Source organism: Anopheles arabiensis, chromosome 3 (genome assembly GCF_016920715.1).
Source record: "Anopheles arabiensis isolate DONGOLA chromosome 3, AaraD3, whole genome shotgun sequence".
NCBI lineage: Eukaryota > Metazoa > Arthropoda > Insecta > Diptera > Culicidae > Anopheles > Anopheles arabiensis.
The window spans coordinates 70,115,660-70,139,961 of record NC_053518.1 but is presented as its reverse complement, the minus strand read 5'-3'; the positions used below and the strand labels follow the sequence as shown (position 1 = coordinate 70,139,961).

General features: G+C 44.0%; 1 protein-coding gene and 1 long non-coding RNA gene across 6 annotated transcripts in view; one reads left to right on the top strand and one right to left on the bottom strand.

The window, feature by feature from the left end:
- The first annotated feature begins 2,533 nt into the window (after positions 1 to 2,533).
- On the top strand, positions 2,534 to 23,828 carry LOC120900089. 2 transcript variants are annotated; one of them, XR_005739141.1, is made up of 3 exons: positions 2,534 to 2,906; positions 3,004 to 3,241; positions 23,748 to 23,828. It is a non-coding gene; the product is annotated as an uncharacterized LOC120900089 (long non-coding RNA). The 2 variants fall into 2 exon arrangements; XR_005739140.1 differs by lacking the exon at positions 23,748 to 23,828 and adding an exon at positions 5,804 to 5,970.
- The window catches only part of LOC120900087 (cysteine-rich motor neuron 1 protein), a 158,626-nt gene continuing 144,330 nt past the window's right edge, over positions 10,007 to 24,302 (bottom strand). For all 4 annotated transcript variants that reach the window (XM_040306673.1, XM_040306675.1, XM_040306672.1 and 1 more), the window contains one exon: positions 10,007 to 14,578. In XM_040306673.1, coding sequence (XP_040162607.1) covers positions 13,473 to 14,578 — 1,106 coding nt within the window. In that variant the 3' untranslated portion in view covers positions 10,007 to 13,472. The remainder of the gene's footprint in view (positions 14,579 to 24,302) is intronic.

Here is a 24,302-nt window from a genome sequence, read left to right as displayed (position 1 = left end):
TTGGTTAGTGAGTTGATGGTAGGTGCGGATAGCTTGGATGATTTTTGTACCGTGTTGGTTTTCTCGCACACTTTACACCGATATAGCGATTCATTGATGTAGGCGTTGCACGAAAAACGACAACCATGTTTACCTCAAACAAACATACGAATAATAATATGTTGTGTAATGTTTATGAAGTGATATAAATAGTTTAAAGATTAAATACGTACAAGTAAGCTTAAAATTTATTGCAGCAGCTTCCATGGTATGTTAGTACGGACAGCCAGTGGATCACGCACCGCTGCCAGACTGATGTTGTCATTGGCCGCATGGTGTACTTTTGATGTCTGGATTGCGGCAGGACAACACCAACATATCCAGGACCCTACAGGAAGCAGTTTTATTTGAAATTCTCAACATCTGCGTCACCTATTTGCCCTTATATTGTCGGAGGGAATGTCCCAGAAACCTCTTTTATTGTAGGACGCAAACGTGAAACGATTTTCTGAAGGGCAAAATCAGAGTCGGTGCACTGTACACACTCGGAGCAGAATCGGCTGCTGCGAACTGTCAAGCACCTCGAAGTGCAGCGACTCATTGATCAGCATCTGCGCTAAATCGCGCCGCAGAAGACGCTGACGATGTTTCCTGTATGCCGCAGTTATCCAACTTTATGCAGATTGGACCAGACCTGCTACAATGCGCCTTATCCGTTGCCGAAATATTTTCCTTGGTGGACGATGAGCACTTTTATGCTATCGATGTGCTGGATTACATATTAGTATACGTGATCCGATTAAACAACGAATAACGAATTACGATGTAATTATCGCAGCAGTGGATAGCTACGGTTTGACAGAACAATCCAGCCGAGAGTAGGCACATGGACAGATCTTTTTCATTGATGGACACCGGGAAGCCGTTTCTGTTCGAAACTATACTTGCGTACATGCGATTCTAATCGGAAATTGCAATCGCAGTGAATCCAAGTGGAATTGCTGCTCTGCTACTGACCGGGGGACGTACGCTACACTCTATATTCAAGCTATCGCTAAACATGGACGCTAACAGTTCCTGTAAAATCTATGTCAGCACAGGCCGAATGGATGCAACAGGCATCACTGATCTTATGGAATTTCTTTAAAAATAGTAACAATAATTAACTATTTATTTTAACCTTCACAAAGCTGCCACGGGTCTCATAATTGGCTCTTGAGGGCCACATGCGGCCTGCGGGTCGTAGTTTGGAGACCCCTGCTCTAGAAACTCGCACCCTCGATCGCGCCCTGCAGGACGTTAAGGGAAATCGCTGAACGTTCGGTGATAAGGTGGTGCTGGTATGTGGCGACTTTCGACAGATACTGTCAATCGTTCCGCGTGGTACCAACGTCCAGGTCCTGCAGCAGTGCATCCGGTGGAGCATGCTGAGGGGCAAATGTAAGGTATTGTGTTGCGGGAAAACATACGTGTGCCGACAGCCTAAACTGTTCAAGATGCTGAAGAGCAGAAAGAGTTCGCAAAATTTCTGCTCTGCATCAACGTGAGTCATACGACGTTGCCAAGATACCACGGGACTTGATGTTACCTGGAACATATGACCCGAAAGGTAAAGTAAATTTATCGCAAACAGTGTTAATTTTGATAAAAAATATTTATTCCAGCCGGTACACCATCCACAATTCAATTTGTAGTATATTGAATAAAAGAAAATTATGAAACATAATCATATACCTTGCAATGTTTGTTTGAAATAATATTAGCACAGAAAAAAATTCTTTTACAAAGGATTCTACAACCAAATGATTATTTGAAGTGCAATTCTTATATCGTTGATAAGACGTATACGTCCCAATAAACGTTGCGTAGCCCTGTAACCGGTCCACTTTAACTAGTTAAAACAAAAGTGATTGGCGGAGAGTCTTTGTTACAAGTTTGTATTGTGAAGTGTGCACAGTTTTTAGGAAAGTATGAATAAATCAACATTTATAAGCATGTAAAGGGATTTTCATAAGCATATTTTTATTAAAATATAAAATAATAAACCGACCTGTGAAATGAAAATCTGCACCCAACTGTCACGTAGTGTTTACTCGTCCGCTTGTGTGTGTGTATTTTTGTTTTTTTTTTTTCGGTTGTTACTTCAAGAATTCAGATTCATCTTCTGCCGTCTGGTGTCATACTCTTGCTATAAATCTAAACATTATTAAATTCCAACCACTGTTTGTCCGTGGTGGATGAGCCACCGCCTGCTTATACTGTTGCAACCGTCGGATGGTTTGGTCAACTTGACAGTACAGTAGTGTGAAGCAGCAGCAGCAGCAGCCCCATGAACGAACAAACAACGTGGGGGTTTTCCACCACACCGAAGCAAGTGCAATTGATTGCCACTAGTGGATCAAACAAGGGCAGGGAGTAATAAAACTAATATAAAAATGTTGCGCCACACTTCTGCTGCTCGAGTGTTTCCCTGTTTGTGTGTGTGTGTCTCTCTCACTCGCAAGGAGTATAAAAGTGAGTTTACTGAAAAAAGGAGCACGAAATAGGTGGAAACAACGGTTGGTCTGTTGGATTTTACTTGGACACGGTTGGAGCAAAACTTTAACCCCGATCGGCAGTGAAGTCCTTTCAGCGTGGCAGCAGGAAAGGAAAGGATGAAAAGCGCAACAAAGTAATCCGTTGGCAAAACAAAGTTCACATTGGAAGGAGGCGGTTTTGACAGGGTTGTGAGTGGGTCCGTGCTTGCCGAGCCGTTGACGTTGAGCTGTCATTACCGATTTCTTTTGATTTATAGCGGTGCAAGGAGGTGGAAAACAAAACAAAAAAAAAAAAGGTCTCAGAGCGGCAAAGCGAGAAGTAGGTCAGATGGAAGGGAAAAGTCAGCATGTTTCTGTTTTCATCTGTTTCAGTTCCGGAAGGGCGCATCTGTAAGTAATGAAATGTTACTTTTTCCAATTATCTATCTTTATTTTACCTTTTTTTTATATGGAGCTTCACATGATTCGCTCGTTTCAATACTATCAGACAGGTGAGGCGACATCTGACGTAATACAGACACATTTTAAAGCTCATCCTCACACCTGGCAGGAAGACAACGCTTCCGATGCGCTGTCTCGGTCCCAAGATAAATTAACGTTGAATTTTGATGCAGCAGCAGCAGCAGCCGACTTGGATGACTCTAGCGCAGATGTGGAACTTTAATGCTGCTGCAGAGAGCGTTTACCGCAGCCGGAAGTTGCTCCCCCCCACTCAAACGACGCAGGTAAGGGTAAATTTTAATTAATGGCACTCGGGAGAGATAGAGGATTAACTCACGCTAGACGCACAAGGGAAGACGCACGCTTCTTGATCACACGGTGCAACAGACGCTGAGCCCTCGTGAACCGAAGTGTAAATTAGTCAGGCAGCCTCGGGAGCAGCCCACACACTGGGGAGCCACTTTTACGACGGCCTGGGATCAACTGAACCTGCATCTGCACTGCATCTGGTTGCTCGCCATGTGCAGGGCAGTGTCCTTCGCTTTCGAGCGCTTTCTCTTTGCAATTGATTCATAATTTATCAATTCTAATCGACGCTCCTGGCTAGCAGCCTGGAAACCGGGCCGAGCTGGGTGAGTTTTCTTTGACATGAACGTGCTGAATGGTCCCCTTCCGCTTCTAGTAAGAGTGTGAAATCCGGGTTTTCAGTTCTATCTTTGAAATCCTACCACCATACCGATGGACATATATGGAGCAGGGCGTAGGAAGAGAACTCCGTTTTACCTATTCAAACTTTATGCCCCAAGAACACCTTGTCCTTTCGTCCGGTAATTGTCTTCGAATGCGAATGCGAGTCTAACGGAGTTTTGGGGGATAGGATAAAACGATGTGGTTTTGAGATGAGATTGTGCCTAAGATGGTGTGGATCTTATTTATTTAAGCAATACATTTAGCAAGATGAAGCCTAGCTGGACTCGTTAGCTATCAAGGAGACGGGAGCACATTAGTATGATCTTGAAATAATGAGGAAGGAGGCCTCTTCAAAGCGCGAGTTCGTTCGTTGTGCTTTATGATCTGCCTCATCTTCTGCTCGCAAGCAAATGCCGGAGCCGGATGTGGTTTCTGATGCTCTTCTCCTTAGCATTGAGATGATTTTTTAATCCGTAAGAAAGGACTATCTCGGACACACATCATCATCATCATCATCATCATCATACACACAAACACACACACACACAATGTGGAGGACGTAGTGCCCAGAGTTCAGGAAAATCAATCAATTTCTCATCCAATTATTGGATTACGGGCTGCTGACTGCTTCCTACTTTTGATTGGTTTGTGCATAATTGATTCCGAGTCTTGATAGGCTATAAGACTATCGGTTCTTCCTCGCTGTATATCTTATGTTTGGTTTGAGATTCCCAGAGAAGCTTAAGGGCGGCACGCGCGTTAACGTTGGGTTAGCCTCGTTGGTGCCCGAGGTGAGTACCGAGTGATCAATATTTGCTTTGGATTTGTAAAACTTTACATCTACATCATCTAATCACTTTGATTTGAAGTTGGAGAGGCGCAAAGCCTTAAAGAGAGACACAGTGAGAGAGAGAGAGAGGTCGTTTGATGAGGAATGAAACTTTGTTAAATAAATTATTCGTATTAGTTACGTTAAAAGTATGCTTTTAGTAGTGCATACACAGGGGCTAATGTATCATATCCTTAAGGCAATTGGCAATTCCAAGCCCAGCCAGATACCGTTCGCATCTGTTTCGATTACGCAAAATTTGATTAACTGGGAAAGGAATAGCTCGAATTGTATCGTTGCACCACTGACACACACACACACATGGCAGTACGTGAGAAAATACGAATCCCTAAATCCACCTGGGTCAACACAGTTCCAACAGCCGTTTGCAATGGAATGCGTTACGGGCAACGTTACGCATACCCTGGGAACCGTGTGCGGAAACGGTACGTGAAAAACCTACCGAAAAATGAAATTGTCTTTGCCAAAGGAACCAACACTGCTGTACAGTGTACACTGCATCGTTGCAGTGCGTTCTGCAGATGGCACGTATGGTAGACGGCGCTTCGGAAGGACGACGTACGGCGTATCCTCGGGGCACAGTGCAGCACGTCGAACGGAGACGCATTTAATGAGTCTGTGGACACAAGCAACATATGGTTCATATGGTTGTTTGACAGTGTCAATATTTGTTTGAGATTATACAACCGGGTAACCCTTTTCCTTTTGCTTGAAAGAAGTGATTGAGTAATGATATTGTAAAAGGAACTCGATGCAATGACTATTGTTGCTGTGAAAAATCTAAATTACTTTCACTCATCATCTCTCTATTACAACCACTTTGTTAGTCGATTTATAATTTCTATTTCCCATCTGCCTGCTACACTCCACCTCTGCCTGGTGGAGTTCCAAATTTATTACCACATGTTACAATTCTCCATTTACTTCACCGTACCGTCGGGGTGTGTTCCTTCGGTGTGCCATAAATTACGGCTGGCACTGTTGTAGTACTTCTGCACGCTCGGACAAATCGATTTGGGACTTTGGGGATGGGGTGTAAAACCAGCATCATTACCTTCATCCTCATCCCGCCCGAATACACACACACACCGTTCCTTACCTTGCATGACAATGAAATTCGACAATGTAAATTTCTGTACACTTCCGATCTATTCCCTTCGGTGCGGAGTCGTTTCTTCGGTTTTCGGTTCGCTGTACAGAGAGCGAGTCCATCTCCAAGTGCTTTCCGGCGACAAACGGGGACACACACCCGCCGGATAGGACAACATCGCATTCAAATCAACCTCCGGGCTCATCCCTTTTCCAGGTATCGGTTTACCTTGTTCGCGTGCTTGTAATCTCAGCGGAGCAATGAATTGAAATTTGCACAATAGCTCATCGGTAGTGCACCGTACCATCGTGTTGCGTGCTGCATTTTCGACCTCACAGGTGGAAGCAATCCACTCCGCGCCCTCCTGGCACCGGGGCAGCGAACGGAGCAGAAAAACTCATTTGGGAATGCATCGGGCGTGCGTACGTGTGCCGCCCGGCAGAAGCTCCATCAGCATTCACCCGTGCCAGACGCATCTGAGGGTAAAGATGGTAGTGACAGTGACATGGCAGAAAAAGAGGAAGAGAACGCTCACGTATCGGTTGCAGCCTAACAATTGCTATTGTGCGCTGTCCGGGCACAACAACCTCGGCTCGGCGTATCTGTCATGTCTTGCAATATCCTTTTTCTGCAGCGGAATTTGGCTCATGGATCAACCTACTGGTCGGAATTTCGATTGGCCGCGATGTTGTGCTAAAATGGGACTTAAACACCCAGTTTTGCTGGAGCGGAAGTGATGCGTATGTGCGCGCGTGCTGCTGCTGCTGAACCTGGATGTGTAGTGTAGGCGCGTACTCGGTTAGCTTACGGTGGATCAACATGATGCTTTCGTTTGTAAATTCATACGTGTTTTTTGCGTGCGATTGATAGTGTGGAATGCAGTTGACGTCTGATCCTGGAGATGAACTGAAAGAGTTTATTGAGATAGTGTACCAATACTTTGTAAAGATGGGGCTGGGACTGTTGTGTTGTTGATGGATCGTATGATGGATTTTCCAAGGATAAATTTTCCTTTGTTCGTGTTACAAATACGAGGAACTGTGACGACTTTTTGGAAGGAAATGTTACATTTTATTTGAATTGCCATTTGAACAGTGAATGCTGAGCGAAAACTTTGCCGAAATGAACACCTGAATGATGTTTATCAAATATTCCTTCTTGTTTGGCCATGATTTTGAATGAAATAAACAAGCTTTGTCCTGGTTTTACTTTAGTGGTGATGTAGATAAAAAGATAAAGACAATTGCAGGCTTAAAATTAAACAAAATAAGACCAAAAAAATATAAACTTACACAGATAAATGCATTTAAATTACCTGTATGATGGTACGAAAAGCGTGTGTTTGAACATTTATAATTTGCTTTCTGTTTTTAATGCACATATTTTGAATCATTCGTTTGTGGTCTCGCCTGTGGTTATTGATATGTAGAATGTATTTGTTTTTCGTGTTAAAACAGAAGAAATTATTTACACGGTTTTTTCAGGTCAGTTTCTAAGGTGAACGGCATTATTTAACAATCCTGTTAGCATGATAAACTCTACACAAAAATCCAATAGTGGGGGCCTTCACGATTCTAGTTAGTTTTTTGTATGGAGTTTGACAGTTGGAGGCTGAAATCATGTAAACACTCCATACAAAACCACACAAAAAACTAGCCTGCAATTTGCAGTCTAGATTATTCTAGCCACAAAGCTAGAATTAGATTCGAGTATCTGCTCGAAAACACGGTTTTGTTTATATTTATCCCAAGGTGCATTAAAGAGATCAGGTGAGTCACTATAGAATCAAAGTGTATGTAGTCCAGGTGGTCTCACAGCATTTTTTTTTAAACCAATTATGAACATCGCTTTTTGATCGAACGAGTGAAAACTTTTGCTCAAACGAGCTTTCTGGAGGCTTGACGAATACTCAAAACACTCTTGAAATAAAAATCAGCCTTCTAAATTCATACACCTTGGGATAAGCCCACCTGTATATTATACCCACTTAGATAGCTGCTCGAAAACTGCTATACAATGCAAACAGCTGACAAGCTGAAATTTCAGCTAACGAACTTAAATCGGAAAGGGCCCCAGTATTTGTATTTCTTATTCGATTATGCAGTAAACCATCACAATTTCCACCTCTACCTGCTAGTAGGGTCCACCTGTACAAGCACAAACCTTCGCTGCAAAGCTGATTAAATAAAAGCTTGTAATACTAATAATAGTAATGAGAAGGTGTACAGCGGATTATTCCAATCAATGGGCAGTTATCGTAACATCAGCCGATAGTGAAGGTGTTAAAAGCTCTGCCATTAATGCTAATTTGTATTGTGTGTGTAGTGTCCGTAATTAGAATTGTAAGAAAAGGGTTATTTTTTAAATGCCCAGCAACAGATAAACCATCCATTTACAGTTGGCCCACACATCAAATGGAAATGGAAAATTGCCCCTCAATACACAGTGTATGTAGATCCTCCATCGATGCGTCAAACTCAATTGTCATAATTAACAAATCACAAATGACACTGTACGCTTTAAAATCAAGCGGAATGGGGAATGGTTACACAAGCTGGATTGTTTCTATTTGCGATATTTTAAATCCCCACCCCTGATGGGCAAACATTTTCACACACACACACACACCAAATAATTTGCACATTTACGGTCGACAGCAATCACCGGTTTGTTTGTCGTCTGTCGCCATCCTCCAAAACAGCGGCGTGGATGTGCTTTTTCAACATCATCATCCTTATACAAAGGTGTGATTGAATTTTCACCTTTTCGCCCCAAAAGTGTACATTGACTTGTTGTTGCCATATCCCTGCCCCTCCCTTTGTGTGGTTGTGCTGTGTACATTACGCGTCGTTTTGATAATTTTCCACCGTTACCGTGAGGTGGAAAATTGAGGCAGTTCATAGGGGGACGAGGGAATATACCTGCATCGAAAACTATTGCATTAGTGTTACCATCGAAACTCGAAAGGGCGGCCACCATGTGGCGCTAAAATTTGAACCAAAGGGGTATAAATATTGGTTGGATGTTGCCTCTTGTTCACGCCGACCGTCGCTCGGTACGCGTCACTGAACAATGCACTCGAATTATGCGGCTAGAAACAATCGAATCATACACTGCTGATATCGATGCGTTGGCCAACGCGCTTTGGCATTGCAAGGGGGACCGGGACCGGTCGGGTGTGTTCAACACACATAAAATCAACAACGCCTTTTGGGGGCGTCCTGGCCTCTGATGCCGTGATGCTGATTATTGATTACGGCCGACCGAATAATTTGATCGACGCGCGTGTGCGTTATATTCTTTTCGTAATTAATTGACACGCATGCATGTTGGGTGATGTTGGTGACTTTTGGGCCCGATTTTTGGGAAGAGTTTAAAGGGCGGAGGAAGTGTTGGGGATGAGTTTTGGAATTATTTTCACAGCGATAGGCGTTTCGTTTGCATATTGATTGTGTTTTAGCGAGTAAATTTACTTGATGGAACGATTTTCATATGAAATTAGTAGTGTTGATTTTAGAATTATTCATATTTTTGGTTCACTGACACAAAACATGATGCAGAAATGATGCATTAAAACAGAACTCAATCATCATGACTGATTCGTCTGAATGCCATTAGAGCCAAAAGCTTTTCAATTGCTTACGCAAACTTTCGCCATACAAATTGGCATTTAATAGTAATACATAATATCACCCTAGCAAAGAGGATTTTATTGCATGAGCCATGTTAAATTAAACTATTGAGTAACACAATAACAACTTCACGAGCGCCAACTTCGTCCTGTAAATTATTAATTGGCTCTTACGACATTTGCAACAAACGCGCCCCATTGGGTAAGTTGGTTGAAAGAGTATTGATTGTTCGATTTTGCCTAAAAAAGCGCTTTCCTGTGGGTGTGTAGCTACGGTCACTGCAGAGAAGCAAACTTTTTGTGCAAATTTCTGCTTGAAGGGCATTATTAGTTAGTGAAGAAACGCGCAGTTGCTCGGAAAGTTTTGCATCGTTGTAGCACTTCAACCCTGTGCTTGATAAAGGAGTGCTCCCGTTCAATTTGGAAGTTATTAGTGAAGCGCTCAACCAGTCAATCTGTGAACACGGGGGGTTAGGTTTGATTGTTGATGGGAGAGGATGCTGTAACTTGCCCGTTGTTGTGGCATAACCGGCCTAACAAGCGCGTAACAGCAACGGAGCAGCACCCCTTGAAAAGTACACTCAATTTCTTCGGCGTGGAAAGTTTACCGAGCTCGCCCCGTTTTACGCTAATTGATTGCTGTGTACCAATGTTGGTCAACCCAATTAAGGAAAACAGGTGGAAAGGTGGAAGTTTTGCACGATATTTACCCTTTGAAATGTTTCCAATCTCGTTTCTTTCAAACAAATCTACTCTCTTTTTAGCAACAAGCACAATAACACAAGCGGTTGACGGTTTTCGTTACTTAGGTTTCATCCGAATTCGTATGCTTATATATTTCTTACGTTTCTAGCTGTATATTGTATTCCTTTTTACAAATTACATAACCTCCCTTCCTGCTTCTCTCCTTCTCGCCTTGCTCGATAACTATTCACAATAATATAATCATCATCTGTCATCGCAAACCATTGGTTTTGTTGTTTAATAGCGAATTGTTCTCTCCTAACGTGCGGATTGGGTTTCCCATCCCAACCCCAATTTGTCTATATCATCATCACCCCCGTTTCTGCTTGCGCAGGATGTTTGATCTGGAAAAGCATCACTAGCGATTGGTTTGATTTGTTTTCTTGTGTTGGTTTCTTCTTCTGTCTGTCTGCTGTTTTTTTTGTTATATATTTGATAGCGTTTCTTTATTTAACTGTCTCCTTTTAATCACAAAAGGATTTTAACGTCTCTCTCGCCTTGACACTTGAAGCCTGAAGCATTTGCTGTTGCATTTATACATCCATGTCAAGCGTTGTGCTATATTGTATGTTACCCCTTTTGTATTCGGGGGCTTTACGGGGTGGTTCGTTTGGGGGAAAACGATGCACATTTACCGATCAAGTATGAGCGTTTGAAATTATATGGTAATGGGAAATTTTAAAGTGATAATACAAGTTTAACAACAAAGGTGGGATAATATGTGATAATTGATAATCATAAGCTGTATTTTAAAGTGTGTGTGTGTGTGATTTTTTTTATAGAATACTGACCCTATTAATTTGAGGGAATATGATGGAAAGTAAGGAACCAAATCCTTTTTTTGCATTGTTAGCTGAAACGATAGTAAATAATGTAAGCAGCTTGATGGGATTTTATTGCAATGAACTAGCTCTCTCTCTCTCTCTTTTATACAACTCCACATTCTCCACTACCTTTTCATATGTGTTTGTATGTGTGTGGTAAATGCAGTTTTTTGACTGCAGTTTGCGTACCAATACATGTACAGTATGTGAGGAATGGGATGAAAATATGGCCATTGAGCAGTTTGACGATGTTTTGGTTGTTTCTAAGCAAAGTGTTCGATGAATATGGTTGATTGATACAGGGGTGTGAGGCGAGTCTGCTGTAAGTGCGTGTAGAAAGGGATATGCAGAGTAATAAAGCACAAGCGACAACATTTAGGTAGCAAGTATGCATTTGTTTTTCGGGTTAGATATATATGTGTTAGATAAATTGTTTCCCATTCTTTCCGTACTACCTACACAAACTGTTCCGCGACGATGAGGAGCATCTCATCGGTTTTTGTATGACAGTACGGGTTGTTTTTGTTTGATAAATGATCTGCCTAGCGTGTGAAGTGATATGCAGTGACAGGATAGTATGTGTGTGTGTGTATGTATGTTTGTGCATAGTTTTGGGAAAGCTTGTCTTAAAACCTTCGAAAGCTTAGCTTAAAACGGGATGGTCGAAATGTTAGAACATTTAGAATGCGCTTTAGTGTGTAGCTGTGTGGTCTGCAGGAACTTTTGCACTGTTTCTGTCGTATGTTTCTTACACTCACCTACGATCGTCTGGTTCCTGGTTTTTTGCTATACTTTTCTTCATTGTTTCTATTGATTTTTGTATTTATGTATTATAATTTTGGATAGATTTTCAGTTCAATGGTACTGTTGCGCTTTGTTTTCTGTTTTTTTTTTGTTTTGTTGGAAGCATCGATTGTTTGTGTTTTTATCATATCATTTTAGCAGCAATGATTAACCTTTCTTTCCCATTCTTGTTGTGTGTGTGTATGTGTACGTTCTAAATGACCACAATATATTACACTGTCATCTGTCACTTTTCTGCTCGCTCTCTTTTTCTCATCCATTATCCTTTTTGTCTATACAATTATGCTTGAAATTGTAACGACTTTACATCGTACGCTGCTCTGTGACGATTCATTTGCCTCCTTCAGAACGGAAGCCGATCGTCCCAGTTGTCCAGCAGTCACAAGTACGAAACTGTACTGTACACCTTTATTTTTTATTCAGTTTTTGCTATAATTTGCAACTGAAATGTAAAGTGTATTTGAAAGACAAAATCAAACTCTTCGTAAGCTTTTCTTTCTAATAAAGAAAAAACAATACTAATTGTATCAAAAAACAAACAGCAGCTGGCATTCTTTCTCGTTGCCAAGTCTTTCAATAATACCTAGTGATTTCACCGAAAAAAACCCCACTCGTGCCTTTCTCAGCAGACAATGGCATGTAGAAACACGTGAAATTCGGATTTCGGAAGCTTAACACAAGCATCAAAATGGCGAAAGAAAGAACAAAAACACGTTCATCACAATTCAGCTCAATCGTTCGATTACAGTTTTTATGCAGTAAAAGAAAAATAAAAAACATTATCATTTGCAACACTATCATTAGTATCAGGAGTCTCGTCTTTCTAACTGCCATACTACTTTGCTTTTTTGTTTTGTCGCATCAACTTCCTTAGGGTTCGTTTACTCGTGTCGCGGGAGGGAGGGAGGGTTTGCTTTTTCCAATTCAGTATGCAGTATGTAAATAAATATATAGAATTAAACCTCTAAGAGCATATTTAACGTAAGAATATACGTATTTGTTTTACGTTTTGTATAGTATTAAGATTAACACAACTTCACGCGCCTGACAACGACAACACGCTTGACGGTTTGCGCAGCCGTTCCGCGCATTTGTTTTCCTTTTTTTCACTTGAAATATCATTATCATCGTCAAACATATAGCTTTCGCTTTCTCCAATCAGCCAATCCGTCTTCTTAACTAGTTTCGGTAGAGATCAAACTCATCCCATTTTTTGTGTGGATTAGCTCTGTTTGCATTGTTGTATATAGTTTTTAGTTTGCTTTTTTTCTTCTTCTTCTTCTTCTTCCTCTTTTTTCTTCTTCGTCTTCCTTCTCTTTCTTCTTCTTCTTCTTCTTCTTCTTCTTTTCGTTTGCCCATCTCATTGCTCGTTTGCTCGTTGGCTTTCCGATACTTTCGTTTCACTTTTTTTTGTGTTTTGTTTTTGCTTGCTTTCATTTGTATCAATTTAACGTTTTTCTCATACTTTAATTACTATCACAAATTATGGTTGGTAGATTATTTAGTGTTCTAAATCGTTTTCCGTGCTCTTGTGCGATCAGGATCACAGGTCACTGATCACGGACAGAAAGAACGTGTCGATTGAAAGGTAGAAATAATATTAAATAGAAGAAATAGCGAGCCTTCAAAGGCGCATCATTCTTGATGTAGAAACATGTAGATTAAAGTGAATCATAACTCTCTCTCATCAATCAATATCGTTTCGTAGAACGATACTGAAGAACAAAGTGACAGTTAGAGTGACCTTTTGTAGGTCGAACAAAAATTCGAACAAAGAAGAAAATTTAAAGCTACATAACTAAATCTCGAAACTCAATCAAATGGGAAAAGGAAGAGGAGCAATATGCTGCCTATCGGTCAAAAAATAAAACAAAACTTTACTTTAGGCCATACTGCTGTCATTCGCGGTCGGAGGAGTAGGCGCGATCGGTGGCGCCGTACTGGACACCCGGTTGTAGGCCGTTTTGCGCTGCGGCAGCTGGTTGCAGCGGAACAGCAGCTTGAGCCACTTCTTCACGCTCTCGATGGTGAGCTGTCGATAGAGGAGGGTAACAATGACGAGCAGCAGCAGCACGGCACCCGCCAGCAGCAACACAATGCGCAAATCATTGAACCAACCATCCTTCCGGTCCGCCGTTTCCTGTTTGCCGTCCTGCAAAGCGTCCCCAGCGTGACCGTCGACCGTGAGGCTCGCCTCGTCCTGGCTCGTCCTGGCGGTAGTATTCGCGACTATCACCTCGATCGGCGCTGCAGGCAGCGGCGACGTGAGACACTTGCACAGCGCACAGCCATCGGTGCGCCGTTCGTACCCGTACTTGCACCAGATCGCACAGTTGTGCTCCTCGCAGAAGATGGACTTGGCCGGATCGCACACCGGGCAGCACACGTTGGGCAGCTCCAGCTTGTGCTCGCAGTTCAGTGGTTTGCAGAGCGAAGTCTGACACTTGGGCTCGCCGGCCTCGCACCGGCAAACGGTGCACGCATCCTCCTGCCAGGTGGCATTGGTCGGGTAGGAGGTGCGATGAGTGCTCGAGAAGCACATGACCGGTTCGGGCTGACAGTGTACGGCCGGGCAGCAGTTGCCCGGCTGACCGTGCTGGAGTTCCTGCTGGTCCAGGATCAGTGGCTTGGTGTCGGGCGGACAGACCGGTTGCTCCGGGCAGGGCAGACAGGTGCACCGTGGGCAGCAGAGTTGCTGCAGCTCGGCGTAGTCGGTTTGGGCGGCGGAGGGCGATTCGATCGTGTCTCGCTTGGCCAGATGCCGATGGAGCCGCTGGACACTGTTGGCGTACGGGAACTGCAGCGCACTCGGGATGATCTTGATCGGCCCGTGCGCATTGGTGTTCATGGCGATCGCGCGCTTTTCGCGCTCATTCGAGTCGGACTCATCGTACTCGTCGGCGTAACCGAGATCGAGCGGGCTCTGCAGGTAGCTGTCCGGTGGGCAGCTCGTCGGACACTGCACGCTTTGGCAACGTGTTGCGAGATCTGTTGGAGGGAGAGAGAGAGAGGATAAGGGCAACTATTAATGAGGTTCGTTATTTCGTGGCTCGAAAAGTGAACAGCAATCAAACGTTTGAATGCCGAGGAGGACTTCATCAACACGTAGACTCGGACATACATTCAACATTTACGAATTAGCTCTCTGTGGAATCGACCCAGTGTGACGTAGTCGTGTTAGATTATGCTTGTTCGGTTAGGCCCTCATGCTTCATGAAATCAATTAACTCGAGCAACGATTCAATTGAGCCACATTAAGCGAGAAACCTCACGAGAGTGCTGCACCAACATGGGACATTCGCATTCGCATGAAAAACACGCGTGTGAATATCAATCCAAAGGAGGGAAATAGGAAAGAGGTACCATTTTCGTATCAAATTCCAATTGGCTATCAGGGGAAGTACAAAAATCCAACCCAGAGAATATCGATCGAATTGTGTGTGTGAGTGTGTTTTTTTTGTAACGCAAATTGATAGTCACAAACATTGCAATCGATGTGGCAGAATAGTGTGTGATAGTGCAATCGAAGGGAAAAGAGATAGATTGGAAACCATCACCGCGCGACCGGCGTCAGCCTATTATTGGCACCGTTGCTCATCTCGGGCGGCTGCTGCTCTCGCCCACCGCAAACCGCTCACGCCGGAAGGCAACCAGACGGAGCGGATGAATTCATTTTCCGGCTCATTGCAACTCATCTGTTGCCATTGTTTGTGAGGAATAGAGATAGGAGAGGTAGGAGAGAGAGAGGGAGAGAGGGAACCGGGTGCCACCCTTCCAACCATCCAAATGCGTTCCCTTCAGCTCGATTTCAACCGGGAGAACGACATTATTCACACTTCGGTTTTGGCTCCTTTTTTTGTTGGGGCAGGACAGGGATTCACATATCGTAGCACACTCGGTGGAACGGAAAATCAAAATCATTCAGCTTTTGGCAGAAAGGGAAGCAACAGCAAGCAATTGGAGGATGTGTGTGTGTGTGTAGATTTATCTCTCCTATTTTTTTTTTTGGTTGATGCTCTGTGTGCTCCTGGTAACGCCGTTTTCCTCATTAGGGAATTCACCAGCTGGTGTCGATGGTGTGTCGTCCCCGCTCGAGGCAGTTGGTGGCAGCTGGGCTAGAATTAATTCAATTTCTGGCCGCTTACTGTGCCCGGCGGTTGGGGGTTGGTTTTGGTGGAGAGGCAGTGCGAATGCAAATGGAAGAATGATAGTGACAAACTTCTGCAACAACGAATCACACTTGTGCTGGATATGCTTTGCGCAATATCGCTAGGGAAATTCATCAAACCGATGCACAGGCGGCGTTCGATCGATCGATTGCGAGTAGTTTTAAGCTTATGTGGGATACGGCTTGATAATATCGGGTTTCGATCGAGGCGGAGGGTTGGTTTATGATGAAGCTTTCAGTGGCTTGGTTTCATTAAATTTGCACCACTAAATGGCTCTCAGGGGAAGGTTGCGCATTTTTTACGGTTTTTTTGTTTCGCAAAATGCATTAGATTCATCACACCAAGTGATATGTGAAAATGACAGCTGTGATTTGGGTTGCGAGTTTAGCCGTCTGTGAGTTCTTAAATATTCTAGTTTAATCTAAATTAGTGAGTATCACTGGCAGTTTGTTATCACGAACGAATGCTATTCTTTATAGTAGTTTCGATATTAGTTAATGTATTTAACCTACTTGTTATTGCACATGTGGTGACTGATTTAGATTTGCATTCTTTGCATCAACCGTCGGAAAGAGTTTGTTTGTCTCAATTGCAATGGAGACTTCAAGCCCACTAATAGTTGATTAAATCATTCAAGAGTTCTAGAGTCTAAAGAGAATCTAATAAGTGATATAGCTCTACACTCGAACTAGTTCTTATACGCATGGAGCCAGGCCCTACAGTCCGCAAAGTCCTTTTAAGCCGTCCACAAGGGCATAGTTGGCTTGATGGGCACAAGGTAAGGTGGGAAGATGGGTTAGTAAGTAATTAATTCATTGTATTGCATAGCCTAGGTATGTCCAGTCCTTCATAATAAATAGTGGTCAGATTCAAACAATCCATAAGCGACAGACTAGGAGGTCTTCTATTTGGCGTAACGTCCTACGCGGACATGCCGGCCTATACAGGCTTTCGAGACTTAATTCATTACCATGTAGCCGGATAGTCAATCCTTGCTACGGGGGGACGGTCCATTCTGGGCTTAAACCCGTGACGGGCATGTTATTGAGTCGTCCGAGTTGACGACTGTACCACGGGACCGCACCACAAGGAGGTCTTAGATAAGACATATAGCCTTTGATGCTGTCCATAATAAAGCAGAATTTTGTGGTTTTATATCCTAACTGCAGAATAGTTGCGGAAGGCCCAGGACACTGTCTTCATAACACAATCGTTAATTGACCTTAAAAGAAGAAGAAGAATAAGCCTTTTAGAAGAAGACTCTCAGGGCTTTTACACACTTTGGGCATGCTTCTTCAACATATTGTGCGATTCTGGTCATAAGCACTGCGCCTACCTTATTTAAGATTAATCAATTATCTTATTATATGTTACATTCCAGTATGCGTCGAATGCATTTTCCAATGATCATCCCTAATCGCCCTAATCTGCCAGCGCCTGGGCCTGAGGAAATTTCGTATCCAATTTCCAGCCAATGATTTCCCAGGTGCATTAACGATAAGGTATTCGGATTTGGTTTGCAAGCTTCCAAAAACAATACCCCATCCTTGGCTGATTCTTCCGAGATCGACCCAAAAGCCAACGTGCGTGTGTATGTGTGTTATTTGATCGCCACGAACAGTATCAAGCGGAACTAAAATAGCGCTCAATGTGTTATATATTTTGCTTTTAGAGCATCTCTCTCCCTCTAAAAGCATAAGCTGCGCGTGTCCAGCCCAGGGGTAACTCCTTTACCGTATCAGCCGGTAGCGGCCCGGGTGAGTGGCAAACGACGACAACATGGTTTCCATTAAAATCGAATCCCCATTGCCCTGTTCCTGTTTTATAGGCTCTCCCCCCCCCCCTCCACCCCATGCTGGGCCGGTCAAAAGCGGGCAGCACTATTAAATGGTGCTTGATAAGATAAAAAGTCGATTAAGTTGGGGTTCCTGTCCATGGTACCCAACGGTGTGTGCTACACCAAAGACGGACAGGTGGGACAGAACAGAAAAAAGAGGCTCAAACTTCGCCCCAACCGGCAAACCGTTTCCATTAGCTAAAGAGCGTGCAAAAGCAGCAAAACCAAAAAAAAAAATCCGAATCTGTGAACTAAAGTGAACGAGCGCGCGTATTGTGTGTCACTTCTAATAGATAGAGTTGTGAGCGTTTTAGTGCTGTTTTTTTTTCATGTGCTCTATCTCGTCCCGCCGGTGCGTGCGTGTGGGTTTGTCTGTTTTTTTACGTTCAAATACGCTCTCGCGTATCGAGCGTGAAGCGTAATGTTTCGATTGTTAGTTTGGTGCGCGAGGCTGTATAATAGGCTTATCTTATGCTCGATCACACATAAAAGTACGTGTGCGTGTGTCACGCGAATGGTCGGTGTGTTTTGACGCGTTTCTGCCGTGGATGGTACACGGTTCGATTTGACAGTTTGCTGCCCCACAAGGCCTGTGGACAGTGGATGTGTATTTTATGTTCCGTACGAGTGGCATGAGTACAGAAGATCTGTCTTAAAGGGGGAGCTGTGCGAGCCTTGTTATTGCTAATGGTGGTTTCGTTTAATTTATGGGAATTAAATGAGACTGTTGAGGATTTGCAGAAGCGTTTCGAAATTAATGGATATTCTGTAATTCCATTAATGAAGGGCTTTAACGATTTCTACGAATTGTCAGTCATTGTTTTATGTGTTTCATCAAAATCACTCACAGCGTTTTTGTAATATTACGGGAACAAAACACAAACTGTGCTCTTGTTCTGTTTTGATGTAGAAGCTTGCGCCGCAAACTATTGGTCATCTCTGTGGCCGCTGCGAGATGAATTTTAAATGAACCAATCGTGTTAGCATAATTTTTCCGGCACAATGGGGCTGTTTTCCATTTTCCAGCCTGCTGCAGCTGTGGTTGTGTATGTGGGGAATCGATTTTTCATACACCACTGGGCTCACCGGTATGCTTTATTGGTCACATCACATTCGCTGTCCGCGGGTTGGTCACTCGGTCGGTGGTCGGATCGATAGGGTGTCGTCAACGGATGAGGGGTAAAATAGGGGTGCCGGCAGCAGCATATTGTTCCATTTTTTCTGTTCTGCTGTTGTTTTGCCTGTCGGCTGTTGGTGAAAATTTACGCAACGATGATTGCAGGCCTCCGTGCCAATCCATGCTGATCCATGTCAGCATAAATGTCCCGGAGCCCCTTGCCGAAAGAGAAACACAGGAGGGGCAGCATAAAAAGGCTCACAGCAAAAAGAATAAAGAAATAAATAAATTTTATTCGTTTCGATTGCCCAGTAGCAGCGGACCCGTGTGGGCCAAACATCGTATTTCGGCCGCCTTCCCGGGCCCCATTCCCTTCGACGCGAGTGAGTGAAAAAATATCCCTAAATTTCATTCGAATGGACGCGCACACTGACCCCGTCAGTCATCCATCATGTCTGGCAATAAATTTTCCGCACCGAAAATCCCACACTGCCTGGCCACCATTCGTTCTCTCTCTCTCTCTCTCCATCGTCCCCGATTTGGACCCGAAAGCAACAAATTACAGAGAGCGCGCACTGACATAAGGGAAAACCCGGAACCCGGTGGGAAGAGACAGCGAGGTGATGGGGCAACCCGACCTCATAGCTCATGAAAATGTCAACCCTTATTTTGCAGCTGGCAGCCGGCCTTCCAAAATGTGGCCCATAAAAATATAAAAGCTCTCGACGAAACATTCAACCACCCGTCCCCATCGCTAGCGTCCTTTTTGGGGCGGTTGAAGTGGTAGAAGCACTTGACCTCACATGGGGTAAAAGCATGAGAGCTTTTTTTTTTGTTCGGGTGAATCCTTTCGTCCGTGGCATACAAATTGTATCACACATTGAGCACGGCGATCGCTCGATTGATCGGACATTTTGCGCGTTTGGCTGCAAAGCCAGGCGAGCAAATTGAACAGATTAGAAGTGGATTCGTTTAGTTTAGGTTGGAAAAAGGGGGAAAGGATTTGTTTTTTTTCTTTGCTCATCGCAGCAATGCGTTGTTTTGTGAGTGTGTTATACTTTTGATCGTTTCGAGAGAAAGAATGTGTCATTTTTTTGTTGGAAAAGTACTGTTTCAGCTGTGTGTTGCAACAGATTTAATCAACGAAATGAATGACGATAGCATGAGTGTCCCACGCGTATTCGCTGTTTCGCAGAAAAAAAACCTATCAAAACGTATAATTTAATAATGAAATTTCTGTTTTATAACCGAACAGAGTTTTCATGAGTTTTGTTTTGTTAGTCTGAGATGTGTTAGAACATTGAATGTCGCATTCTAAAGGCTCATAAAACCCCGTTCGTTGAGTTCTTAATAATCTCAATAATGCTTGAAGCCTTCTTTTCTGCGAAAAGTAGTATAAAACATATGCCTCAACAAACAAGAACATTAAAAGGTCCGAACTTTGTTTAATTTATGGTTTTTTTTCTTTATCTGGTTTAAGTCACTATCGACACTCACAAATTTGCATCCAAATTTATAATGCCATTTCCATGCTCTTCTTAAACCATTTAACGGACGCGTACGAAGAAACTAACACTAACCGGACATTACAACAACGTACACGGCAGCAAAGAACGGCCAACTTGGTTAATGTTAATGTTAATCTTAAGCAAACGCCTTAATTAATCGGTCCATAATGTTTGATTTTTATACGCGCTTCGCCCGCAGGTCCAAGCAATCCTGCCCTCGGGGGGGAAAGCAGCGGATCTCAGTACATTACGGAAACGCTAACCGGGCATAAATTAGATAACGCACGCACCCACTGTATTGACCTTCCAGAGCGCGGGCATTGAGTGAGTTGAGTTGTTTTGGTGGAGGAAGAGAAGCATTAGCTTTGTGTAACGGAGGGGGTTGTGCGTAGTCACCGGCACCGTGGTCGGAGCGGTAGGTCGTAACGCCTATCAGAGGGCGATAAACACAGCTAAAATAGGTTAAGGTCTAGGTTCATATTGCGAGGGAATGGTGCGTTTATTGGAGCGCACTTTAAAGTTTTGCGTTGTCAAAAACTCAACGCACTCGGCTTGGTAGATCCACCCAGCGCTTCCCCCTACTTGAATGCTGTCTGGCACAGTTCTGAGAAACCCAACAGCCACAACGAGAAGAGGAGCCACTCATGATGAAACCATATTTGATTAGAGTTGTTTCTTGCGCGCGGGCAACACCTGCTGTTCGCGCGGTTTTCTTCGGTGACATTAATGGGAAAGGTGGTGAAGTTGATCGCTGAACAACAAAACAGCAAAAAAAAAAGAGAAGGAAACCCCTCTGGAATGCCACTTTTGATTAGCAGCATACACCAAACTTTCACGCAGGGCTACGCGTGGTCTAACAAAACGAATTAAAGGCGTTAGCAAAGTCATGGAAAAAGTTGCTTTCGTTGTGTGTGCGCGTGTGTTGGGGTAAAACTTTCCACCTTTTGCATCGTAAGTGTAAACGAACTCTCGCTCCTTCTGGAGGTCCTTTCCACCTTGTCACAGACACCGGGCGATGGCGATGAACTTTCTCTCTGGCATCCCTTCCGAGAACATTCTTCGCCGGTTCACTCAATCCAAAAGGCTTGTACGGTACCGCCCTGTCACCGCGTGGCCTGTTGTGTCGCCATAAATTATTTATCATTTCCCGTTCGGGTCGTCATTATTGCGGCGGGTTGAGGAATACAGCCCGAGAGTGTGTCTGTCTGTGTGGATATGAAGGGTGGAACATTTTGGAATACACCGCTTTTTCGGCACCGCGTCACAATAAAAGCGTTCTTTCTGCTTGCGTGGCCCAAACACACAAAAAGCGAAAGGAAAGGTAAAACCTCACTCTTCCGACGAGCTTCACCGGATGGCGCCCGATTTGGGGTTGCGTGCAATATTCATGCACCGGCAGAGGAACTCATTTTCCGGCTTCGTGTGCTGTCGCTTAACGCGAGCCGTGCTGGCATTTTCCGATCATCATCACACGTATGGCGAGCGCTTTCGCATGAGTTATGCTTCGCTTAATTTTTCCGATGCCAGCCGGTGTGGAAAGGTGACACTTTTTGTTGGGTTGTCCACCAAGGTGTCGTCAGTGTCGGTGTCACTGCTTCCCTGTCGTATCCTTTTGAAGCGCAGCCCATCCGCGTCGTGTGTTTTTGGTACACCGCGTACCATTTGCATGCTTCGTCTGTGTGGTGTGTGTGTATTATTTGCACGAGAGAGCACCGAATGCCGAAACCATTTTGACGTTTCCATTTCATAGAGTGCGATTTTAATTTATCGTGATGGAGTTTTTTTTTGTTCGCTCCTTCCTGCCATGTACCATTTTCCACCGGGCTGAATTTGGACACGCTTCTGGCGGGATGTACTTTGGCACGGTTGAATTGTTGAGGACGCACCCTGACAGGTTCGTCACATAGCTGTGCTATCGATTACGGAGTGTGGGTGAGTTGTTGGAAGCCCTCGGAGGCTCGTTATTAATGCCGCTCTGCAGGATGCTGGTTTGATGTATCACCTCATATTGAAAGTAAGAAAGACACACACAACAGCTCCAACAATCAAACGATCGTGTGGATGAGGTGTTTATTTTCCCCCCCTAGCGGTATGCTGCGAGAACCAAGCGAGAAAAGAAGGAAAATAAAACCACAAGAAGAAAAACTCGCGCAATGGAATTTAGCAGAATGATTAATCGACAAATTGACGGAACTTGAAGCCTCCCGGTGGTGGTTGTAGTCCAAACACACGCACACACACACTCACAAAAAAAATCGTTACGGCAATCATGCGGGACAAGCAGAATGGAACAGAAAACAACACGCACAAAAAAACCCGGAGAAACTGCAACAGATTGGCAGTGCGAGATCCGGCAGACGAAAGACAGATTTCGTTTAAATGCGCGCGCTAAAAATAGAGCCAATTAATCATCTCCGGCGGCGTGGTGGACCGAGGGAAAGGAGTAGCAGGAAGAATACGAAGCAGGGGGATAAATTTAATGCTTTTTTTGGGTGGTTGTTGTTGCTGTTCACTTAATGCGTGAGACAGAGGGCGTTTGGGGTTTGGGTGAACTGGATCAACCGGGGGCGATTCATTCATGAGTGTAAAAGAATGAAGGTGGGATTCTGTGTGTTCGTTTTTTGCTGTTCATTTGAGGTCCCAAAGTAAAAGCTGGGAGGAAAACAGGAAGCAAAAATCGATAATGGAAAATAGATCGATGGGGTTGTTTTTTGAGAAAAAACGTTTTCTTTTGTGTTCGGAGAATTATCCATAAAAACCTACTATCCATAAAAACGAACACACGAACGAGCATCTTATCGCGTGATTCATTGATCAAAATTTCCACTAATCGGAAGCAGCGGCAGCGGGTGTGTTTATTTGTTCTTTCTAACACGTCACGGCCTTATCCGACTTAATGGCAGCTGGTTCTGACTAATCATCAGTGTTTGTGCTGGGGGAAAATTGCGTAGCTGTATTTGTAAAGAAACTCGTCTTGTTTTGATTCCGCCGAACTCTAAACGAGGGAAACAACGTGAGCAAGAATTTGAATGTCCTATAAACATTATTTCCTTCAGTTAGCAGCATTTTTCAAGCCAAAAGAGTGTGATTCACTTGGAATTCGTTAGAGGATTGTGCTACATTTTCTTCCCCCCAGCGGCGTAAACATGGCTGGAGATGGTTGTCATTGCGATGCGATGAGACATTGGTCCCCGGCACGGCTCGGGGAAACTATGCATGTTGTCTTCAAGTGCCTTTCGGTGTGGCTACAGCTCTTATCCACTGACTCATCCTTAGTTCCACGCCCTTCAACGATCAATCTGGGGTGGATGTTTGTGTGTTTGAAGTGCGTCCCGGCATCACTAGAACATACATGGACAGGTCTGTCAATGGCTGGTCTAATCGTTGGCAGGGACCGCAAACGATATTGTCATTTCATTGCTTCCATCTTCCCGCCTAAAGCAACCAGCTCCTTCCCCCTTGCAATCGCTATATGATGTGGTTTGCGTGCGTTTGATTCACTCATCTTTCCTGCACTTCATTTAAGGGACCACAAGCCTCCAAGGAACTGCGGTAACATCCCGAAGAAAGAAGACGTTCGAAAGATGAATGGAGCCCCGGAGCTGCGTGTGTTTGTGCCTGTGAGTATGGAAACATCAATTTGCCGCAAATAGTACCAGTCCCGGGACAAGAAATGGATATGGTCCCTGTATCCCGTGTCGTTTGCGGGTTGCGGATGACATTGACACATTGGCCAATATTTGATTCGGATCTTTGGCTTTGCTGATTAATTTGCTTTAGCAGTGGCTTGGCCCCTTGGTTCCGTCGGAGCTAAAACGAATTGCTCCCCGGAGGGAGTAGTTCGTCTTGCGATTGAGTGGATATAAAGAGCCCGTGTCAAAAGCATGAGTGGTGATTGTTTGCTGTGGTCTGTCTGTCTATCAGTCTGTTCCGTCCTGTACCAGCATCTCTTCCTCAAACAAAAGCCAATAGATCTTGAAGATCGAACCGATGCATGGCAAAAGAAAAGCCAACACCCAATGAGTGGCTTTTAATGACTGGGGGATTCTGCTTGCTGGGTGTGTGTACTGTACTGATACTG